This window comes from Neolamprologus multifasciatus, chromosome 3 (genome assembly GCF_963576455.1).
Source record: "Neolamprologus multifasciatus chromosome 3, fNeoMul1.2, whole genome shotgun sequence".
Classification (NCBI taxonomy): Eukaryota; Metazoa; Chordata; class Actinopteri; order Cichliformes; family Cichlidae; genus Neolamprologus; species Neolamprologus multifasciatus.
The window spans coordinates 417,061-440,095 of NC_140441.1; the positions used below are offsets into that span (position 1 = coordinate 417,061).

Sequence of the window (23,035 nt, forward strand, 5' to 3'; positions counted from 1 at the left end):
GTCCAAAAGACATGACATGATTCAAAATGTCCATGGTGTGTATTCAATTCAATTTTATTTATACAGCGCCAAATCACAGCAACAATCACCTCAAGGTGCTTTACATTGCAAGCTAGACCCTACAATAATACATGCAGAGAAAACCAACAGTCATATGACCCCCTATGAGCAGCACTTTGGCGACAGTGGGAAGGAAAAACTCCCTTTTAACAGGAAGAAACCTCCAGCAGAACCAGGCTCAGGGAGGGGCGGGGCCATCTGCTGTGATTGGTTGGGGTGAGAGAAGGAAGACAGGATAAAGACATGCTGTGGAAGAGAGACAGAGATTAATAACAGATATGATTCAATGCAGAGAGGTCTGTTAACACATAGTGAGTGAGAAAGGTGACTGGAAAGGAAAAACTCAATGCATCATGGGAATCCCTCAGCATAAGACTGCTTCAGCGTCACTCTGAGACAGGATATTTCTAACTTTAGAGATGTTGCACAAATGGAAGAACGCAGTCTTACATATTTGTTTAATATGTGCGTTGAAGGACATGTCCTGGTCAAAAATGACTCCAAGGTTCCTCACAGTGTTACTGGAGACCAAGGTAATGCCATCCAGAGTAAGAATCTGCTTAGATACCATATTTCTAAGATTTTCAGTGTTGTACAGTGTTGGGAAAGAAATGACACCGACCTCTCCCACAGGGGAATTGTAGAAAAGGGGAGGGGCCAAAGGGGTACCCCAAAATTTACAGGGTTGCACCAAAGAAGAAGAATGAGGAGGTGCTCCAACTGATAATAAACATAAGTGCAGACTTGGAGGTCCTGAAAGTCAGCTATAACAGGAACAGTTTGGGTTCCATTAATAAACTACATACTAATGCTCACTATTGTGTAGTTATTATAAAGAAGAGTCCATGTGTCAGTATTCAGACACCTGGCTTGGGTTTCTGCAGCTAATTGGTCACCTGTGAGGAGACAAACCCACAGCATGCAGGTCATTTCTACATCTGTTGGTGTGTCCTCAGTTTCCCAGCATGCCTTGGCTGTGCTCATGGAAGTGAATGAGGGGGAAAGATCTGTCCTGCTGCCCTGTCAGTACTCGGATTTCATACCTGGTGATCTCAGAGGACAAAAGCAGCGTTACAGCGGCGCACATCGATGAGAGCTGATGCTCTCAACACTTCAGACCTCCGCCTGTCTCTGAGAAAACCAACAATGGCTGTCAGCAGCGACTACACCTGCTCCACCAGTGCTGGGAGAGAAGAGCTGAGACTGACAGCTCTTTGTACAGGTCAGTACTGTAGAGGTCAGAGGTCAGTTTGCTGACAAACCATTTAAAAACATTTTTGAGCTAAAATCCACGGAAGTCACAGAGGAAAGACGAGACACTGCAGAGAGGATCCAGAATATCTGATGTTTTCTGATGACAGTTAAAGTTTCCAGCTATCAAAAAGTGTAACAGCGCAGCCTTCATGTCCTTTCAGTTCTCCATCATTAATGATGACTGTTGGGTAGATAGCTTGGACTGAGAAGACTGTAAGGTGCTAGTTCAAGTTTGCAGCTACCACTCCCCGGAGTGTCGGCCAGAACACTGCTCAAGGCCCGGATGAATGTTCAGAAGGGAGACAATGAAGACACTGAGGATAGTGCAGACTCTTGTATTGACTTCATACAGTTAAAGGTAACAGGGACTGTCAGAGGAGCAGGTATTGCATACAGGTTTAGGTGCGTGGGCATGTGTGTATGTGTGTGTGTGGTCTCTGAAAGGAACAGAAAGAAAATACTACATTACTAAAGTGTTCACAACAATATCTTCAGAGTACATCAACATAAACACAGGTGGGAAATAAACTAACATCCCCTTTAATACCATAGGCCCTATATTACCCACGACTCACTTACAGACCCACTGAGAGAGCTAACACAGTTATACCCAACCACACGGCAGGAGAGTAAGCTTAGCTTAGCACTCGCTAGCAGCACAGACAGAAACATAGTCATTTCCCCCCTAACCTTGGTTACAGTCCCAAACACATCTTATCCTCACATCCTCACACATCGACAACTTACGTTGCTCATTAATGCACACTTCTCACGGAATGACCAATTCTCTGCTGGTAATCTGGAGCAGAAAAGCTCAGGTGCCTTGCCCACGTTTTCTCTCTGCCCATAGTCTCTCTCATACAAAGCGGTGGGGTGACCTCTACTGGCCACTCTAAAAACTACAGGTGGACTAACAACTGAACAGAATAAAACCATAACTACGGGGCCTTTTGTACAATGACTGTCCGTTATAAATCATGTTGGCTAGTTTTCTAACTCAGTCCATGGCTCCAAAGCAAACTTCTGTCCCACACTTTCTGTGCTGAGTCTTCAGGGATTCTTTTCACTCGGTGCTGAACTAACTTTAATGAATTTGGGCTCCAAAGAAACCCCAGCCCTCCCTAAAGAAGGCTAACAAGCAATGCAGAAACTCTTTGGGCACTCTGTAGTAGAGATGGCACGATACCACTTTTTTATGTCCGATACCGATATCATAAATTTGGATATCTGCCGATACCGATATGAATCCGATATAGTGTGTTTTTTAATCAATAAAATGTTTTTTTTAATATCTTGCTTCATTTTGTATAAGTTTATACTCAAGTTTAAATAAATAACAACACTAAAGCTATTCTGTTACACCTGTATGTAAAAAATACACTGCACCCAAAATGTTTCATAGTTCAGCAACACTGATCAATCTAATAAACTTAAACCTGCTCCATCCTCCCTGTTCTGGTATTTTAAATAGTACTTAGCAGAAATATTAAGCAACCTAACTAATAGGGTTGCAAACTCCCAGCAAAAGAAAATAGGGAACCACCCTCCACCTCATGATGCTTAATCGATGTAATCAAATTTAATTTGATGCAGGGGGAAAATGCACAGAAATAAATTATTTTTCAAGAATAATTAAATAGATTCAACATCTTTCTTCAACAGAACTGCAGACTGCACAGATGGTTCCCAAAGGAAAAAGTACTACAGCTTACTAGGGTATATTAGACTTAACAGTTACTATATACAGTAATGGACTTCTATAGATTTTACATCAGATTAAAACTTTGGGTGTAAGATTCAGATAATTATTTATTAAAAACTAGATATTTTAAATGAGAATAAGAAAGAAAAGTATGTCTTTGTGCCCCCTTTTCCCTGTTCATGCCCTATCGGCCCCCCTGGCTAAACTTTGCTAGATCCGCCCCTGCACAGTTACGTCAGCTGTAGAAAAAGATCCTGGTGTAGAAATAATATTAAATAAATTCTAACAACAGCTGATCAAGCTTAAACGTGCTGCTGTTGTTCAGCCGCTGGTTTCCTCTTTCTGGTGCAAAGTGAGACAAAAACAAAGAAGAGAGACGATCAGCTGATCATTGATCAGTTTATGATTGAAGTAGCAGCAGGAGAGAGAGAGAGAGAGAGAGAGAGAGAGAGAGAGAGGCAGTCGCTCCAGGTATGGTTGTTAAGCTTAAGGTGGGAATGCTTTACAGACATTCAGAGATGAACTTACACACTTGCTTTACTTCTCTCTGGGAAAACTTCCTCATAGATGAAATGCTGGTTTGAGGCTACAAACACACACAGCCGCTCTATCACGTGACCACACTGCTGCGACGTGTCACGCCGAGTCACGCTGTGTTGCAAGTTTTGTGAGGTGCTTTTCTGATATTTAATGGATCGATTACATTTTTTATTTCTCACCGATATCCGATCCAGTAATTTAGGTCCGATAATCGGATCGGTCCATTTCTACTCTGTGGTGTAGCTATTAATCACAATCAGCTTTACTGACCACAGATATGCACACATGACAGCTTCATGACAGACACTTACTATATGCACAGCACATGCATGAGGACTGACTATAAATATCTACAGAGCCACTTCCTCTATCTGCTGCTGGTACATACCCGTCCTTCCATCATGGCTGCTCTCCTTGCTCCTCCTCTTTCTCTGCTTTCTGCTGTCTGAGGTTTTCACTAAGTACACGGTCAGTCGTGGCTGATGTCTGTGGTCTCGTCCTGAACAGTGGTTCTGCTGACACTCACTGGTCCTCTGACTCGTTCCTTCCTCGTGTCAGTGCTTTCAGTCTTCTCCTTTGGCGAGCTCATTATCCCAGCTGGGTATCTGATCAGGGCGGCGCAGGTGGTGATTGGCCACAGTCAGATCCACCTACGAGCATCTTTGAGGGAAACATCCTGGTGGCAAAAGACGTTGAGCTGAAAGTCAGAGTGTAGCTAGCATACAGCTAACGCTAAGTCATTTCAAAGAGTTCTCAGTCACGTCTGAGCAACAACAGGAAGTGCTGTGGACTTTTGGAGGAAACAGAAAGTTCATGTTGATGTCACAGCTCATTGCTCGCCCAGATCTTTGCACATCTGTAGAACTTTGCTGCAGAATGCAAAGCACACGTGGCTACAGGAAGAGTTTTAGCTCCAACTTTGTTGGAGCTGAACATGAGAAATCCTCAACACCAAGACTGATCACAAACACACAAAGCCCCGGGTCCACAAACTGTACGTGTCTCATTACAACACAACGTGACCAAACAACTATGTTAATAAGGAGAAAGCTGCTCTGAAGTCATTAGTGACATCACCTCCTCTGTCTCCACCCGCCTGCAGGCCTTCACCTCCTCATTCATCCACAGTCGGCCTCCCTCTGCTCCATCAGCTGACGTCCTCTGTACAACTACCTGCTGTAATCTTTGATTTCTTCTTCTTTGTATCCTGCAAAGCTCAAAATTCACTATAATACAAAGACATTTCAGAAACGCTGCACTGAGTGAAACAACAGCAGTGACCTAAATGAGTCTCCAGCGTATTCAAATAGATTTTCTGTGAAGCATTAAAATCAAACTTTTGTTTCTCATCCTTTCAGTTTTGTGCTCGTGCTGTTAGTCTGAGAAGCTCCTTGTTTGAAGTCAGCTCAGGATCATAAAGACTTCAAATCTATTTGATGCCTGAGTAACTTACATACGGAGAAACATCTGGATCAAATCCACACTGAATGTTTATGTGACACATTTAAAAGAAGTCTGTTGTTCACAGTCGTGCTTGTACAGAGTGCTGACAGCTGACAGGACCTAACAGAAATAATGTGTCTGTGCTGAATGAGACACTAACATAACACATGATGATGTTCATGAGTCTGATGGAAACACTGGTTCTTTCAGTCACTGGTGTCCTCACTCCAGTCCATGTGAGCTGGAACTAATGATTTGATCTTAATTGTGTCAATGTTGTTGGATCTGTTTACATATGTTATTAAAAACAGTTTTATCTAACGTGATCCTTTCATATTTTAATAAGTGTTCATTGTTATTATGGGCTGTAACAGGCTGACTGTGTCACAGAGGATTTCATCCTTTGTCCATCAGGACAGTCAGACAGAAATCTGCTTCCTGTTCCCAGTGTGAGCGTTTGTCAGCCTCACTGATGGAGGACGGCTCTCTCACAGTGTGCAGACATATTTAATTACTGCTAACAGTCACAGTTCATCGCAGCAGCTGTTTAACATGGACGTGAAAGAATCAGAGATCCAACATCTGACCTGGACCCACAGCACTGATCACTGATCACAGAGTCTGTTACACAGACTGACCGTTCTGTGGTCAAACATGAAGGCATCAACGTGACCTCTGACCTTTACCTACAGTGTTTCAGTCTATTTGAACTTTTTACTTTGAGCCTCATGATCACTGTGATAACATGTGATCATTCAGCCCCACGAGTTCATGGCTATACTGGAGGAAATGCATCTTTATTAGAAGGACCAGACCTCAGACCTCACACTTCCTTTCTTCTATTTGTCTCCAAACACCTTCTCACATTCACGTCTCTGTTCTAGTGTCCATGTCCCGCCCTCTCTCTCTTTGCTCGTTTGTCACTTCCTGTCATTGTAACCAGGGAGATCTGCCTGACCCAGGATCAGGATCAGGATCAGGATCAAAACTGAACGCCTAAACCTGACCACACACACAGTAGCTGCAGCTGTATGATACGACTTTCACCTGCTGCCAGGTAGAACAAACACTCACTGACTTCTTAAAGGAAGCAGGTGTCACATATTGTAAAAACAAGCCATGTAGTCACTTCTAAAGCTGTAGTTGTCCCCATGATGGACAGCACCTCCACCCCCTGCAGGAGGCTGTGGAGGCCCTGAGAGCTCCTTCATCCCCACAGTCACACTGTGACAGAGAATCAAATGGACACTCTGAAGATCATGAGTGGGTCAGAGAAAAGAACTTCAAATTTGGATCCAGTGTTCGTGTCACGATGCTGATCAGCTGATCGGTCCTTTCATTGTTTATCAGAGGAAACTTTATCACTGAGTGTAGTTTGGACAATCCACCAATCACAGAGCTCCATCAGGGACCTTACAGTAACTACATCCACCAGCAGAGCTTTGATTGCACTTCTCTCCACCACCACTAGATGTCTCCACAGTCTGTGCTGACTCCAATGAACGATCAGAGCTGCTGAGCCTGAACCTCTTTACTCGGTTGGAGGCGGCGGAGCCCTCCATCTGCCACAGCGATGTTTCCAGCATCACTTTATTTTATAGCGGCTGGAAGATTTCTGAAAGTCACCAAAAACAACAAAAGTGGGACTTCCTGCTTCTCACAGAGGACTTCCTGCCAGTTCAGACAGAAAAAATAAGCAAAGTATGAACAGCATTTCTTCATGCACATGACCTTTAACCTCTGACCGCTGAAGCTGCCTGCTCTTTTCTGCTTCCTTTTCCATCTATTTCAAATTAAAGGCCCTCCTAATAGCTGCTGGACAGTTTTGTATCAACAAGGCTTTTATTGTGAAACACTGATTTTGTCCTTAAGAATATGTGTGGCTCTGACAAACGCTCCGTTCTTTGCTGTGAGAGATGTGGTTTAGCTTCCTGTGAGGACAGGAAGTGATGTGAAGGCTTATGACGTGTGAAACTATGAGGAAGCTGAACTCTGTGGCAGTCTGCCGTGATGTTTGGCGGCACACACTAAACTGAGCTGAAAGAGCGTGTGTGTGTTTTAGTTTGCAATAAGAAGTGAAACACACACACACAGCAGCTGCTTTCAACACACACACTCACTTTGTTCACATGAGGACAAAAAACTTTATTTAACTGAGCTTGTGTGACAGGAGAGTCTGAGTTTAAGGCTCTGCACAGATGAATCACACAAGCTGGGCAGGTTTCTGTGGAGCTTCACCTGAGACACGAGGACGGAGGAGACAAGGACACAAGGAGGCGAAGGAGACCCGATGACAAAGCGCTCAGAGTACGTAGCTGCTCTGACTGGAGGCGGCTTCATGGTGTGAGGGTGGAGAAAAGGCTGAAACATGCTGAAGGTGGTGTTTGACTGCAGGCTGGAAGCATCACACTTCATGACAGCGCTCGTCTCCCTGCTGCACACACGTCTGACTCTTCTTCTGTGTTTCCAGATTAGAGAGCAACAGGCATGAAGTCATCACATGTGTGGGCCTCATTTACTAATGTTTGTATGAAAAAGTTCAAACTTCTCAGAGATGTTACACAATCAGATTTATTGAACATGACTATTTTGTTGTCACCACTGTGCGTATGTTGGAACAGCACAAACACAGAGGTGTGTATGTTTTGAAGGGTTAGGGTTTTATTTTTAGAGTACTATCTGCATTTTGTTTATTTCACACAAACTGTTGTTGTAATGTCATCAAATGTCCACTAGATGTCAGCAGTCATCAGTGGACATCAGCTTTCATGGCTCTGAATACACAAACATGCACTTAAATGAGCTCACATTATTGATCTGGACTGATGGACTTTGTTTTTATAAGTCAGTGTTACCATGGAAACGACACTAACACACTATCTAAACATACAGTGGATTTATTTGACTTCAGTCTTGATTCTGCATGGAAACAATAACAATCAGTGGTGCCAACAGCACCTCCTGTGGTGAGAGGATGCAATAATGCAATGTAGCATTTTTACACTCAACACTTCCAGTCATGAAACTGTCTGTTGGATCTGTTTGACGTTGCTTTCTTGTGTTGCTTTCTTGGTTAGAGTTCCTCACAAATGTCCAGATTATTCTTCTAATGAGGCGTCGACCATGTTTTCAGTTCTTTGGAAGAAAACATCGCCCTTTGCCATCCTTACTTTTCTTTGACTTCTTCAAATGCAGCTGAACTCCAGCTGGTATTTTATTGGACTTTGCAGCTGTTTCTGGTCATCAGTTCATTCCTGCAAACCTCTGAACCTGAACAACAATGATGCTGCATTGCTGGCTGATCCCAAAAGGTTGATTCTGTTCATCTGGACGTTTTCAGAAACCTTTGCTCACTGATCAGGTGACTTCTTCAGTCTCAGCTGACTGCAGCTTTACAACCTTACAAACAGCACATTTGCACAATGACTGAAACCAGCAGCATCAGCACCTGATATATATGATACTAATATAATACATATACATATATAATCCATACTAATGATGAAGGAACTGAGCTCACAGTCCATTGTTCATTCAGTGAACTACTCAGTTTATTTTGGGCCTCCATGTTTGACCTTTGTAGGACTACAGTAATGGAGGATTTGGAGCCTGTCAGATAAATCAAACTTTACTCAACTCATTCTTCTTCCTCCACTTCTGTAACATTGATTCATTAATGTTGAATTCTACCACAGCTGCTCTGTTCCCGTGTTCCCAGTATATGAATGACTAACCTCATATTGTTGATGGATTATCTCAGTTGTTCTCCTGACTAAAGTTTGGTCCGTTTACAGCATCCTGCCATGCTACTTCTGACTCTGTTAAATTTAATAAATTCTGTTTTCATGGATGCCTGGACGTTAAACTTAATTGTTACACCTGGTAAAGCAGAAACGCTGATCATTTTATTAAAGATGAAAGAATTTATACAGTTTTTAACTCTCAGTGATGCTGCAGTGTTTGTTTGACTTCGGGACCAAAAGCAGACTGCCACAGTCTGTGTGGCAGACCCTGGGATGTGGGGGAAATTGAACCCAAAACGCAGGAATTGGTGCAAAGAAAGCAGTGCGTTTATTTACAGTAGGGCAAATATTACATAACAATAAATCCCTGTGAGTTCCCTCGACTCCCATCCTGTCTTCTTCCCAAAAAGTCTGCGTTTAGCGCTCGCTGCTCCTGTGTCTCTGCAATCCCTGTTTTCTCTCGTCAGGTGCGGCCAGCCGGCTGGCAGTGCCACACCCACCAGGCCTGAAGATGCCTGTCACAGCCACACACACGCACACACACCTTCCTATACACACACAAGCATGGACATGAGAACAGCAGCAAAGTGCAGAAACACACATAATATAAAAGGAGTCATAACTGCTCATGGACCCTGGGTCACTCAGACCCAGGTCCCTGATGGAGTTTTGGGCACAGATAACTGATTACTGGCTCCTGACTACGGTAGCCGTAATGCTATCCATCAAGCAAAGCGGTGCAACTTCGTAGCTTACCAAAGTCGTACTAAAACATTTCTGACAGCTTTTTGAGCGCCATGTATCACATAAAATCAGTTCGAGGTCAGTGAGCACAACCAGAATTCATACATAAGGCGCACTGTCGATTTTTGAGAAAATTAAAGGATTTTAAGTGCACCTTATAGTGCAGATAATACGTTAGTCACTGTTGTTACTGGGAGCAGAAGAGACTTATAACACAAAAACATTTTTGAGTAAACATAAAAGTAACAACCTCTGGGTTTTTATACAAAATTTCACCTGAGCCCTTCATACATTTCAAACTATATTGCAATCCATTCAGGCACTGCCAGTGAAAACCTATTAATAGCTACATGAAAATACTTACATTCAGCACTTTAATTAAGATGTGATTTTATGTTGGTAAACGTGAAAGAGTTTACAATATTAAGACAAAGCAAAAGTAAGTAATTATACAGTAAATATATCAGTAAATATCCTGCAGACATTGCCATGAACCAAAAAATAAAAACCCAACAACAAATTAACGTTAAACTAATAAGGTCAGAAGTATGCAGAAAATTTTTTTTTAAAGAATCAAATTCTCAAACAAAACAAAAAAACATGCAGAAATTTGCAATCACACATTTGGCGAAAGGTTTAAATGAAAATGTTTAAATATAATATTAAAAACTACATGAAACATAAATAGATGTTGTTAAGAAATACACTATAAGCATACACTATTATGCCATGAAAAGGTAAAAAAAAATCTGTAATTGTTGTGTATCATAACCCAAATTCATGGTGTCAAAATGCTACAAGTCAATAAGAAAAAAATCGAGGAGTAATGAGTTTTTCTTTACCCCTTGAAGAGATTAACAGCTAGGTAGGTACAAATTCAGCATTTGGACAGGTGCTAGGAGCACTGAGGATGTTATGTTTAGTGACAGTGGCTGTTAGCAAGATCATCTGTATGTGACAGCTCTCCATTTTATTTCAAACCTAGATGTTTATAGAGAAAGGGATCCTCCTCACGGAGAATCTCAAACATTTCTGAATCAGCACCTTTCCTGCTCACAGTGTCAAAGACCCAACTAGCTTTATCTTTTCTGTTTTCCTCTGTTTTTGCTTTGTCCACTTCATCCATAGTTAACACTTTTTTTTCCAGCAGGTGGTCCAGCAGACTGCTGAGAACAGGTCCTGATATACTTTCGATAAAGCTCCTCCGTATCTTTTTTGGACCAGCATCCAAAAATTTCACAGTACCAGTTGTTCCTCCAGTAGGCAAAAGACAAACCTCTGTTTCCCAAACACAGGTGGAGCTGCTCTTGTCTCTCAGACACAGGTTAATATCTGTAAAGACTTCTTTTAAGAACACCTGAAATGATGGGAAGTAGCTTTCGAAGGACTCCTCTTGAAAATCAGCTTGTTTTGGTTGAACTTTAATGAGGTCATGTTCAGGATCAGTGGCCAGAGTGTAAGCCTGCTTTGGATGCAGTTTGCAGTCAGAGGTTGTCTCGATGTAAAGCTCAGTTTTGTCTGACTTCTTCCTGTCACGCCGCATTTTGGGGAACACAATATTACGTGGCAACATGAACACACTGAGGACAGATCTGGGATTACAATCGTTTAGGGGTTTGTAGAAGAGCAGAACCAATGATTGGACTGGGTCAGGAGGAGAGTCTTCATCCTTGACATTACCATAAGCAGAAGACCCTTTGATATTTATAATAGCATGAGTTTTGGTTATCTGGTCAGGGTGGATAAACTCGATGCTCTCATCTTTCACATGAGCAACCTGCATGAACTGGCCTCCACCTGTGGAGATGACCTCACAGTGTAGGATATGAAGCTGACACAAAGACTGCTGAGGACATGTGATGTCAAACAGGGGTCCTGCAGGCTTCTTGTGGTGTTGGGCCAGCAGCCTTCTGTTCCAAGGGACAGTCCTGTAAACCACATCTCCTTCTCCCTTCATGACAAACACCAGGTTGGTCACACTGCACTGGAACAGGCCTGGACAGGAGCACTGGAACATGTAGGTTTCATCATCAAAACCATCAACACTGATGTTGGGTGTATACTCATGTAACTTCATGGATGGTAAGCTTGCTGCCCGTGTTAAGTTGTTCCTTGGTACGTTGCTCAATAAAGATGAGTGACTTTGAGAGCGAGTCAGGCAGCAGAAAGCTGTGGAGTAGATGTGCAGGTGGGAGCTTGGTGGCAGGGTGCTGCTCACTGAATTAAACTCAGTCCTGACAGGTGTTTCTCCTGTATGATTTTCAACATCTGGATGGGTTTCTGCTTGCCAGAGAGAAGCTCCAAAAGGTTTTTCAAGCTTTTCTTCATTGCTGCATTCAGGAGACCCAGTTACCAGTAGACTGTGAGAAAGTGTGGAAACAGACGATTTACTTTGGTATCTGCTGTAGTTCATAGGTTCACAGTTTAATTTAGTAACCTGACTTCTAAGTCTCAAGTTCTGCTCTATTACTACTAACTATTAAATTTCAGGCAATGCTTTTAGTCACAAAGTTTGTGCAGAATGTATGTCACCAAATTTAAATCAGACCACATATGGTCCTTTTAGTATTGAGGTCATTTACTTTTCGTAAGTTCTAAAGTGATCTGTAGCACCTCCTCTACTGTCTCTGTGGCTGCTGTGCTGTGTCAACATATGGCTAATTACTGACACAACACTATTTGACAGAGATAATCCTGCTGATTGATTCACCAGTGTGCCCTCACTCAATCCACTCGATGGTGAGTCAGCTACTTTATTTTGGATATAATTGATGAAAATATGGAGCCGCGATCGTTCATTCAAAGAGCCAGTGAGCTAATGCTGGGTTAGTGAAGCTTAGGTTTTGTGTTTCATTTATTAAATGCTTGCTTTTCCTATTATTTTTCCTATTATTCCGTTATCATTATGCCCGATTGTTAAATTAATGCTTCTAGTGTTGGGTGAACGATTTAATTTTGTAGTTTTTAGCGTTTTAGATGGTTTTTGTTACGTTTCCTATTTAACACTAAAATAGCCTATGGTACTTTTGAATCAGTTTGAACTCATTTAGACTATTGGACCTGTTGCACAAAACACAAACATTTAAAGTTTGTTTTTGAATATCTGAATAACTCTGCATAGGTTTTCCTGCCAGAGAAGCTCAAAGGATCAGACCTATCAAAATGTATATTTTGGTTAAAATGGATAATGGAGGTGCTCTGTGTTGCCAGCTGAAGTATTCTGGAGTGCACCAGACCAGGCTGAAGACAGATAATAATGAACCACCAAGAACACAAGAACACATTATGAAATTTCTTAAACCAGTCTTCCTTAACTGGGTGAAGGACATTTTCTAGGACATCTGCCAGTCAGTGACATTTTTCTTTCATCTCACAACAGGACACTGCAAGCAACATGGAATACACAGAGTTTCTGTCTGAGTTCTCAGACTTTTTATCTGATTTAGTGCTCAGCTCAGATAAAATAATTATTGTGGGTGATTTTAACATCCATGTAGATGCTAAAAATGACAGCCTCAACATGGCATTTAATCTGTTGTTAGACTCAATTGGTTTCTCTCAAAATGTAAAAGAACCCACCCACCACTTTAATCACACTCTAGATCTTGTTTTAACATATGGCATAGAAACTGAACATTTAACAGTGTTTCCTGAAAACCCTCTCCTGTCTGATCATTTCCTGATAACATTTACATTTACAATAATTGATTACGCAGCAGTGGAGAGTAGACTTTATCAAAGTAGATGTCTTTCTGAAAGCGCTGTAACTAAGTTTAAGAATATAATCCAGCCACTGTTATCATCGTCAATGCCCTGTACCAACACAGAGCAGAGCAGCTATCTGAACGCTACCCCAACAGAGGTCGATTATCTTGTTAATAATTTCACCTCCTCACTACGTACGACTCTGGATACTGTAGCTCCAGTGAAAACTAAGGTCTCTAATCAGAAGTACCTGACCCCGTGGTATAATTCTCAAACACGTACCCTAAAGCAGATGACTCGTAATCTGGAGAGGAAATGGCGTGTCACAAATTTAGAGGATCATCATTTAGCCTGGAGAAATAGTTTGTTGCTTTATAAGAAAGCCCTCCGCAAAGCCAGAACAGCTTACTACTCATCACTGATTGAAGAAAATAAGAACAACCCCAGGTTTCTCTTCAGCACTGTAGCCAGGCTGACAAACAGTCAGAGCTCTTTTGAGCCAACCATCCCTTTAACGTTAACTAGTGATGACTTCATGAACTTCTTCACAAATAAAATTTTTATCATTATAGAAAAAATTACCAATAATCATCCCACAGATGTAATATTATCTACAGGTACTCTTAGTTCCATTGATGTTAAGTTAGACTCTTTTTCTCCAATCGATCTTTCTGAGTTAACTTCAATAATTACTTCCTCCAAACCATCAACGTGTCTTTTAGACCCCATTCCTACAAAACTGCTCAAAGAAGTTCTGCCATTGATTAATTCTTCGATCTTATATATGATCAACCTATCTCTAATAATCGGCTATGTACCACAGGCCTTCAAGGTGGCTGCAGTTAAACCTTTACTCAAAAAGCATCTCTAGACCCAGCAGTCTTAGCTAATTATAGGCCAATCTCCAACCTTCCTTTCATATCAAAAATCCTTGAAAGAGTAGTTGTCAAACAGCTAACAGATCATCTGCAGAGGAATGGTTTATTTGAAGAGTTTCAGTCAGGTTTCGGAGCTCATCACAGCACAGAAACAGCTTTAGTGAAGGTTACAAATGATCTTCTTATGGCCTCTGACAGTGGACTCATCTCTGTGCTTGTCCTTCTTGACCTTAGTGCAGCATTTGATACTGTTGACCATAATATCCTATTAGAGCGATTAGAACATGCTGTAGGTATTACAGGTATTGCACTGCAGTGGTTTGTATCATATCTATCTAATAGACTCCAATTTGTGCATGTAAATGGAGAGTCCTCTTCACACACTGAGGTTAATTATGGAGTTCCACAGGGTTCAGTGCTAGGACCAATTCTGTTTACATTATACATGCTTCCCCTAGGCAGCATCATTAGAAGACATAGCATACATTTACACTGCTATGCAGATGACACCCAGCTCTATCTGTCCATGAAGCCAGATAACACACACCAATTAGTTAAACTGCAGGAATGTCTTAAAGACATAAAGACTTGGATGGCCGCTAACTTTCTGCTTCTTAATTCAGATAAAACTGAGGTCATTGTACTCGGCGCTGAAAAGCTTAGAAATATGGTATCTAACCAGATTCTTACTCTGGATGGCATTACCTTGGCCTCCAGTAACACTGTGAGGAACCTTGGAGTCATTTTTGACCAGGATATGTCCTTCAACGCACATATTAAACAAATATGTAAGACTGCGTTCTTCCATTTGCGCAACATCTCTAAAATTAGAAATATCCTGTCTCAGAGTGACGCTGAAAAACTAGTTCATGCATTTATTACTTCCAGGCTGGACTACTGCAATTCATTATTATCAGGATGTCCAAAAAACTCACTGAAAAGCCTTCAGTTAATCCAAAATGCTGCAGAAAGAATACTGACAGGGACTAGAAAGAGAGAGTATATTTCTCCTGTTTTGGCTTCCCTTCATTGGCTTCCTGTTAAATCCAGAATTCAAAATCCTGCTCCTCACATACAAGGTCTTAAATAATCAGGCCCCATCTTATCTTAATGACCTTGTAGTACCATATCACCCTATTAGAGCACTTCGCTCCCGCTCTGCAGGCCTACTTGTTGTTCCTAGAGTATTTAAAAGTAGAATGGGAGGCAGAGCCTTCAGTTTTCAGGCCCCTCTTCTGTGGAACCAGCTTCCAGTTTGGATTCAGGAGACAGACACTATCTCTACTTTTAAGATTAGGCTTCAAACTTTCCTTTTTGCTAAAGCATATAGTTAGGGCTGGACCAGGTGACCCTGAATCCTCCCTTAGTTATGCTGCAATAGATGTAGGCTGCCGGGGGATTCCCATGATGCATTGAGTTTTTCCTTTCCAGTCACCTTTCTCACTCACTATGTATTAACAGACCTCTCTGTATTGAATCATATCTGTTATTAACCTCTGTCTTTCTTCCACAGCATGTCTTTATCCTTTCTTCCTTCTCTCACCCCAACCAATCACAGCAGATGGTCCCGCCCCTCCCCTCCCTGAGCCTGGTTCTGCTGGAGGTTTCTTCCTGTTAAAAGGGAGTTTTTCCTTCCCACTGTCGCCAAAGTGCTGCTCATAGAGGGTCATATGATTGTTGCGTTTTTCTCTGTATCCATTATTATAGGACATACTGTACAATATAAAGCGCCTTGAGGCGACTGTTGTTGTGATTAGGTGCTATATAAATAAAATTGAATTGAATTGAACTAACTCATGAAGCTCATTTAGAGAATGCAAAGAGTGTTCAAAGCACTAATCAAAGCAAAGAATCTAAAATATGAAACATAATTTAAGTTATTTTACACGTTTTTGTTTACTACATAACTGTATATGTGTTCATTAATAATAATAATACATTTTATTTAAAAATAGCACCTTTCAAAGCACCCAAGGACACTGTACAACAAATACACAACATATACAATAAAAAGAGTAACAGATAAAAGTTAAGAGCATACAGAGGTTTAAACATAAGCAATTTTAAACAGATGAGTTTTGAGGGTGAACTTAAAAAGAGGGAATGAAGTAATGTTTCTGAGGTCAGGGGGTAAGGAATTCCAAAGTCGAGGGGCAGAGCAACTAAAAGCCCCGCCCCCCATTGTTATCAGACGAGCGGAAGGAAGAGAGAGAGAAAGAGAAGATGAAGATCTGAGGGATGGGAAGTACATCTGTACTAAATCAGAGAGGTATGGTGGAGAGAGAGAATGAATAGCCTTGGATGTATAAAGGATTATTTTAAAATGGATGCGAAATTTAACCGGGAGCCAGTGAAGCTGCTTCAGGATTGGGGAGATGTGGTGGGTAGAGGAAGTCCTAGTAATAATACGGGCAGCAGAGTTCTGGACACGTTGCAGCTTGTAGTGTGTTACAGTGTTAATACCTTCAGTGTGAATCTACAATGTAAATAATCATGAAAATACAGAAAAAACATTAAATGACAAACTTTTGTCTGGTGGTGTGTGTTAGAGGGATCTGAATTAAACTGTAATTAACCAGAAGCAATGTAAACCGTAAACTCAAGTGAGTTATCACATAATCTGTTCCATCAGGTTGAGTTTTTTTAGTAATTATGGTCACCTGGCACACCTTTAGTTTAATGGGAAGAGCAAGCAGACATATGCCGTTTGGCGAATAGTGGCTTGCCTGGGTTTGAGTCGGACCTGTGGCCCTGGTCTTCCCTCTCTCGCTCCCTCTGCTTTTCTGTCAGTCTCTACTGTCCCTATCAAATAAATCCAAAAAAGACCCCCATTCTTTTTCTAAATAAACAAATAAAATAATTATAATTTGGTCACCTGTATGAAGGTTTTTCAGCCTCAGTCATTTGTGCTTTTCTGAAATCCTAAAAAGTGGACAGTAAAAAAAAGATTAGGAAATTACTTCAGGCAATTGATGGTTTTCTATAACAAGACGAGACTGCTGATACTCAACTGCACACAGAGAAACTGATGAACCAGGAGACCAGAACCTAAACCCAGGATAAAGAGTTTGAGTGAATGTGGTGTTGAAGGTGTGGAGGTGGATCAGACTGTCAGAGGAGACTCTGTAGAAGGACAGAGTGCCAGCAGGACAGTCCACATACACTGCTGCTCTGTCAGAGACAGAGGAGGAGGAGGAGGAGGAGGAGGAGGAGATGGATGTTACTCTGTTATTGTGCCAGACAGAACGAGGACCATGATCAGTGCAGCTCAGACTCCAGGACTGATCATTCCATCCAAACACACAGTCATCACTGCCTCCTTTCCTTCTGATGCTTCTGTAACTCACTGATATATAAACGTCTCCTCTCCACTCGACCTCCCAGTAACAGCGACCAGTCAGACCATCTCTACACAGCAGCTGAGGACGATCAAATCTGTCTGGATGATCAGGATATGACTGAACCTCCTCCACATGTGTCACCTTCCTGTTGTTGTCAGACAGTTGGAGGTTTGTGTGCACTGTGTTTGTGTTGATTGTGAGTTGACAGGAATCTGATGGAGAGAACAAACACAATCCAGCTGCAGTTATTGATCCATCATCTGTTCATTGATTGACACTTTGATGATGACTCCTGACATGATGAAGATGGTTGAATGTGTGCTGCTTTGTTTTCATGAATCCCATTAAAAACACACTTACACTTCCTCAGACCTGGTGTCAACCATCGGACTCCAGCAGGCTCCACCCTGAAAGGAGGAGGGGGGTCAGAGCAGCACAGTCAGCATGCACACATGGACATTACATGGCTCTCATACACATGAACATTCACAGTGTTCATCAAAGTGAAAGCCCGGGGGAATGACTTGTCTGTGGTATCGTTTTTTTTGTTAACAACACTCTGTATCGTCTGCCTGAAGGAAGAAATGTGAACAGTTTATCTCCATGATGTGAAAGGTCTGTAGAGATGTGTTTGTCCCTCATTCTGGACCTTTACAGGTCCTGGATGGAGGAAAGACAGCACAGTTGATCCTCTCTAAGGACCATATTGTCTGGCCCCGTCATGCTTCATGACTGAGGCCAACCAGACAGTGATTGATGGAAACAGGACAGACTGGATGATGACATTTCTCCAGACTGCACACGGTTGCTGTACGCACACAGCCAGCTGTAGCTTTTCAGCTCACAGCCCGACACACACCAACACAACAGCACAGACGTAAAGGCGGCGAGGCGTGATTGCGGGTGTCGCTCAGGTGCGTCCGCCTCCCCTGCAGCGGCGCTGCAGACCACGCCCCGCCACACACATTAACCAGGTAAAATACATATTTAGGCAGAATTTTGCAAATATCTATTTTTCATTTTTTATATCTTTTTTCCAGTTATTTTTTAAAAGTCAGGTCAAGGCTCCAAAAGCTCAAAGGCGATATAAGGATGGCTCACAACAGTTTTTGTTTGCTGGATCATTTTAGTTCAGCTGGGTGTCTTTGCTTTTGTTATATTTCTTTAAGAGTTGGCGGACGTAGGTTACTGGCCTGGTGGCCTGGCTGCCCCTGAGTGGATCCGGGGCGGGCGTGGGGGTTTGGGGTTCGGGGGTGCTTCGCCTCCGTGCTGGGGCTCTGGCTGGGCCTTGGGGGCTTCGGTCCTCGTCGGTGTGTCACCGAGGTTGTGGGCGGGTGGGTGCACGGGGGCTCAGGCCTGGCGCAGGGGGCCTCTTGTGCATCGGCCTAACCGGGGGGCTCTTGAACTGGCAGGGAGTTTGTTCCATCCTTGCAGGAGTCCACTCTGCAGGTGGGGGAGAGACATAGGAGAGGTGGAGAATAAATTTAACCTGGGTGTCTGTGTCTTGTGTAATCTGGGAGATGATTGAATGTTGGGGTGGGTACAGTTTCCTCTGCGGTGGGGTAGGGTGGGCTGCCTCGGGTCCTGTGGGGCTTGGCGGTCCTGCTGCCGTAGGCCCCGATCTGGATGGGCCTGGGGTCCCTTGCCTTGGTGGATACCAGAGGACGGGGGTGCCTATTGGGGTCCCAATAGGCACCCCCGTATATACATATATATATATACACACATATATATATATATATACACATATACATATATATATATATATATATATATATATATATATATATGTATATGTGTATATATATATATACCTCAGGCAGCAGAAACCCAAGAAAGAGGAGGGAGACGAGGAACCATCATGGAAGGACAGGCCCCTGCACGGTATGTACCACCGGCAGATAGAGGAGGTGGCTGATATCCAGAAATCCTACCAGTGGCTGGACAAAGCTGGACTGAAAGACAGCACAGAGGCACTAATCATGGCAGCACAAGAACAAGCTCTGAGTACAAGATCCATAGAGGCTGGGGTCTAATCACACCAGGCAAGACCCCAGGTGCAGGCTGTGTAAAGATGCCCCAGAGACAATCCAGCACATAACAGCAGGGTGCAAGATGCTAGCAGGCAAGGCATACATGGAACGCCATAACCAAGTGGCCGGCATAGTGTACAGGAACATCTGTGCCGAGTATAACCTGGAAGTCCCGAGGTCAAAATGGGAAATGCCCCCAAGGGTGGTGGAGAATGACCGAGCTAAGATCCTGTGGGACTTCCAGATACAGACGGACAAAATGGTGGTGGCTAACCAACCGGACATAGTGGTGGTAGACAAACAGAAGAAGACGGCCGTAGTGATCGATGTAGCGGTTCCGAATGACAGCAATATCAGGAAGAAGGAACACGAGAAGCTGGAGAAATACCAAGGGCTCAGAGAAGAGCTCGAGAGGATGTGGAGGGTGAAGGTATCGGTGGTCCCCGTGGTAATCGGAGCACTAGGTGCGGTGACTCCCAAGTTAGGCGAGTGGCTCCAGCAGATCCCGGGAATAACATCGGAGATCTCTGTCCAGAAGAGCGCAGTCCTGGGAACAGCTAAGATACTGCGCAGGACCCTCAAGCTCCCAGGCCTCTGGTAGAGGACCCGAGCTTGAAGGATAAACCGCCCGCAGGGGCGTGCTGGGTGTTTTTTATATAGGGCCTTGAGGGTGGGCACGTTAACGGCGTCCAGTAGACGGTCTGTGTATTCAAACCTACCTCTGGCGCCGGTGCCCACCTCTCAATTTTAAATCCATGTAGACATTGAGGGTTCTCGGGAGGGGCCGTGCTAACACCTGCTGCTCTCTGGCAGCAGCACCACGCTCTCCCTTGTTTTAAATGCACTTTAGAGCAACACGCAGCAACACTACACTTGAGCGGGAGGAGGGAGGTATGGGGTCTTCACACACCCCCGTTCTCTGCTAGCCATCGGGGCGGGGGGGCTGGGAAGAGATGCTGGCTGTCCGATTGGCCTCCCTGCTGCTGCGGAGCCTGGGGCGGTCTGCTTGCCTCCACCCCGGAGGGAAGGGTAACATCTCTTGGGTCTGGGTGCCGTTTCCCCCTCTGGGGGCGAGGATACCTGGACCCGGGGTATAGAGTATGTTTGGGGAGTGTGATTGTGTGTACATGTCCATTTACGTTTATTCCTACGTTGGGTGAGTGCTGAGTGTTTGTATATGTGTGCATGAGGGTGGGAATGCATGTCTGTGTCTGTGTGTGCCTGTTTGTCTGTGTCTATATGTCAGGTCGGGTCTTAGACTCCACCTCTCTGGGAACTCCAAGGCCCTCCAAAGTGTGGAGGCCTATCTCCCCTCACCACACTCCCTGCCGGTGACTGATGCCCTCAGGGGTCGGTGCGTTGGTGGTTCTTGGTGTCCGGGGCTGGGCGCTCAGGTCATGTGCCAGCTCACTCCCGGTGGCTACTTGGCGGGGCCTGGCGCCTGCTGCTCGGTCAGGCCTCTTCCGGGGCGCGGAGGGCCCTCGGGCCTCCGGCCTCTGTGCCTGCGGCTCGGTTCACTCTGGCACAGCTGGCTGCCGGCGGAGCCGGCGGGCGCGCCGGTGCAGCCCCCTCTAGTTTCTGCCCGGAGGCTACTGGGTGACCCCTCGTCTGCGGATCCTCAGCCCTTCCCATGAAGGTGGCACGGATGCCCCTCCGGTGGTCCTCCTTGGGCTCTTGCACTCTGGGGCCTCTGGATGTCTGGGGCCTGGATCTCCTCCATGCCTGCTTCATGCCCTGGGGGACGGGGCTATGGCTCTCTACATCCTCTAGCAGACCATTACATGGGGAAACCATTTGAATACAAGCTGATCCACACAGGTGTGCACATGGGTGTTCACTGTTCGTAGACTTAAATCACACCTTTCTTGGCTGCTACTTCAAAGCACATTGTGCGCTGTCTGTCCTGCGTGCTGCACAACAACATTCAATATTTAGTATTTACTGTTGTTTACACTTAGCTAGATTAATGCGATGGTGTTGTGTTTAGTATGTTGCTTTGTTTTGTTTTTTTTGCTTGTTTTCTATTCTTTTTCTCTCAACAGGTGATCCAGGAGATATTTTTTCCCCCCTTTCTCACTGTCCCTCTCCCCTTCTGTTTTTCTTTTCCTTCCTCTTTCTTTCTCCCTTTCCTATCCCTCACTCATGTCTGTCCCGTCTGTAACAACTGAAAATAAAATAAAATAAATAATAACAACAAAGGTTGATCAAATGGACCAATACGGCAATGCCATGATGATCCATTTGGCAAAATAAATCCATTGGGTATCCTTGTTGGTCTTCAGACAACAATTCTGACGGCTAAAGAACCAAATGGGACAGGCGAGAAAAAAAAAAAAAAAAAAAGTTCAAAATGTGTTAATTACTTAAATAAAATGTAATTTTCTCTGTAGCACTTCATGGATTTCATAAGCAACACACCTTAGTTGTTCACACAAAGCATAAAGGTAAAAAACAATATATACAGTGTTATCTTCATTTTAGATGTCAAAAGGTATTTGTGGCTCCCAGAGTTTTCATTTGTGTGGAAACTGCGTCCAGATAGCTCTTTGGGTGTTAAAGGTTGCTGACCCCTGGTGTAACCCAATAAAAGGATCATTTACAACGAGAGCAGGTTTCAAGGTTAGATGACGTTGTAACAAATGTAACCAGGATTCTGCCTCTCAGTGAGTCTTAATGTTGCTTTTGATTTAAAACCTCTTAACATGTGTGTGCTGGACACAATTGGATGTAAGAGGTCATCATGTAAGAGTCAGAGGTTTTTTGACCGACCATGTTGCATACATATTTCTCGGAGTTCCTTCCTGAAAGAGCAAAATATAGGGAGGAGAAAGTATAAATCAAGCATTCAGTCAATGGAACTTTGGAACTGCTTTTCTTTCCAAGTTCCATTGAACCTTCACAGGCATAAATCAAGCTTAATCAAATTTACTGTCGTGTGTGACATGCAGTGTACTGCTTGTGTCAAAACCTAAAGCAAAAAAAAAAAAGTTGTGTAGTGTGCAAATACATGTGTATACTAAGAAGTTGGACTTGTGTCTTCAATTAAATCTTTTACTTTATTATTTCAGGGCAAACAAAGAATTGAAAAACATATTATTGGGAACTGCTAATGAATTCCTGCTACTGATAATTGGATTGGTTCAACCATCAAAGGTAACTAATCCTACAGAACAGTTCATTAAGCAGAAGATGGATGGACATCCAAGAGGCAAAAAGTCCAACATGAAAGATTATTTTCATAATTTTAACAGATTATTGTTTCATTATTATTTAGTGGAGTGGAGAAATATGGGGAGAGGATTGTTGGGGATGCTTTCTCCTCTCTGATCTTTAGACAAGATGTTCAGTTCTTATGTCAGGACAAAGTTTGATTCCTTTGTGTTTAAAAACAAATGCAATGATTATATTGACTCCTGAACCGGTTTGATAAACAGCTGATATTTAATTTCTTTAGAAACTGTCTTGTGATTTTATTTCCTGGTAGAAAAGTGTCTTCTTGGCCTGAAAGACAGACAGCAGCTTACTGTTGTTTTCTATGAAAACTAGGGTTCAAACTGAATGTAATTTAAGAAATAATTACTGATGGTCAGAG

At 43.2% G+C, this 23,035-nt stretch overlaps 1 protein-coding gene and 1 long non-coding RNA gene across 2 annotated transcripts in view; one reads left to right on the forward strand and one right to left on the reverse strand.

Annotated features, from left to right (window-relative positions):
• LOC146520920 (uncharacterized) lies at positions 1-11,637 on the forward strand. The gene is made up of 2 exons (XR_014873256.1): positions 1-1,282; positions 4,659-11,637. It is a non-coding gene; the product is annotated as an uncharacterized LOC146520920 (long non-coding RNA).
• LOC146520921 (uncharacterized) overlaps positions 9,048-23,035 on the reverse strand; it is a 19,749-nt gene continuing 5,761 nt past the window's right edge. Inside the window, exons 5-8 of the mRNA XM_085154351.1 lie at positions 17,771-17,817; positions 17,081-17,622; positions 16,945-16,991; positions 9,048-11,846 (exon numbers count right to left, since the gene is read on the reverse strand). Of these exons, the coding sequence (XP_085010477.1) occupies positions 10,457-11,846; positions 16,945-16,991; positions 17,081-17,622; positions 17,771-17,817 (2,026 nt within the window). The 3' untranslated portion in view covers positions 9,048-10,456. The remainder of the gene's footprint in view (positions 11,847-16,944; positions 16,992-17,080; positions 17,623-17,770; positions 17,818-23,035) is intronic.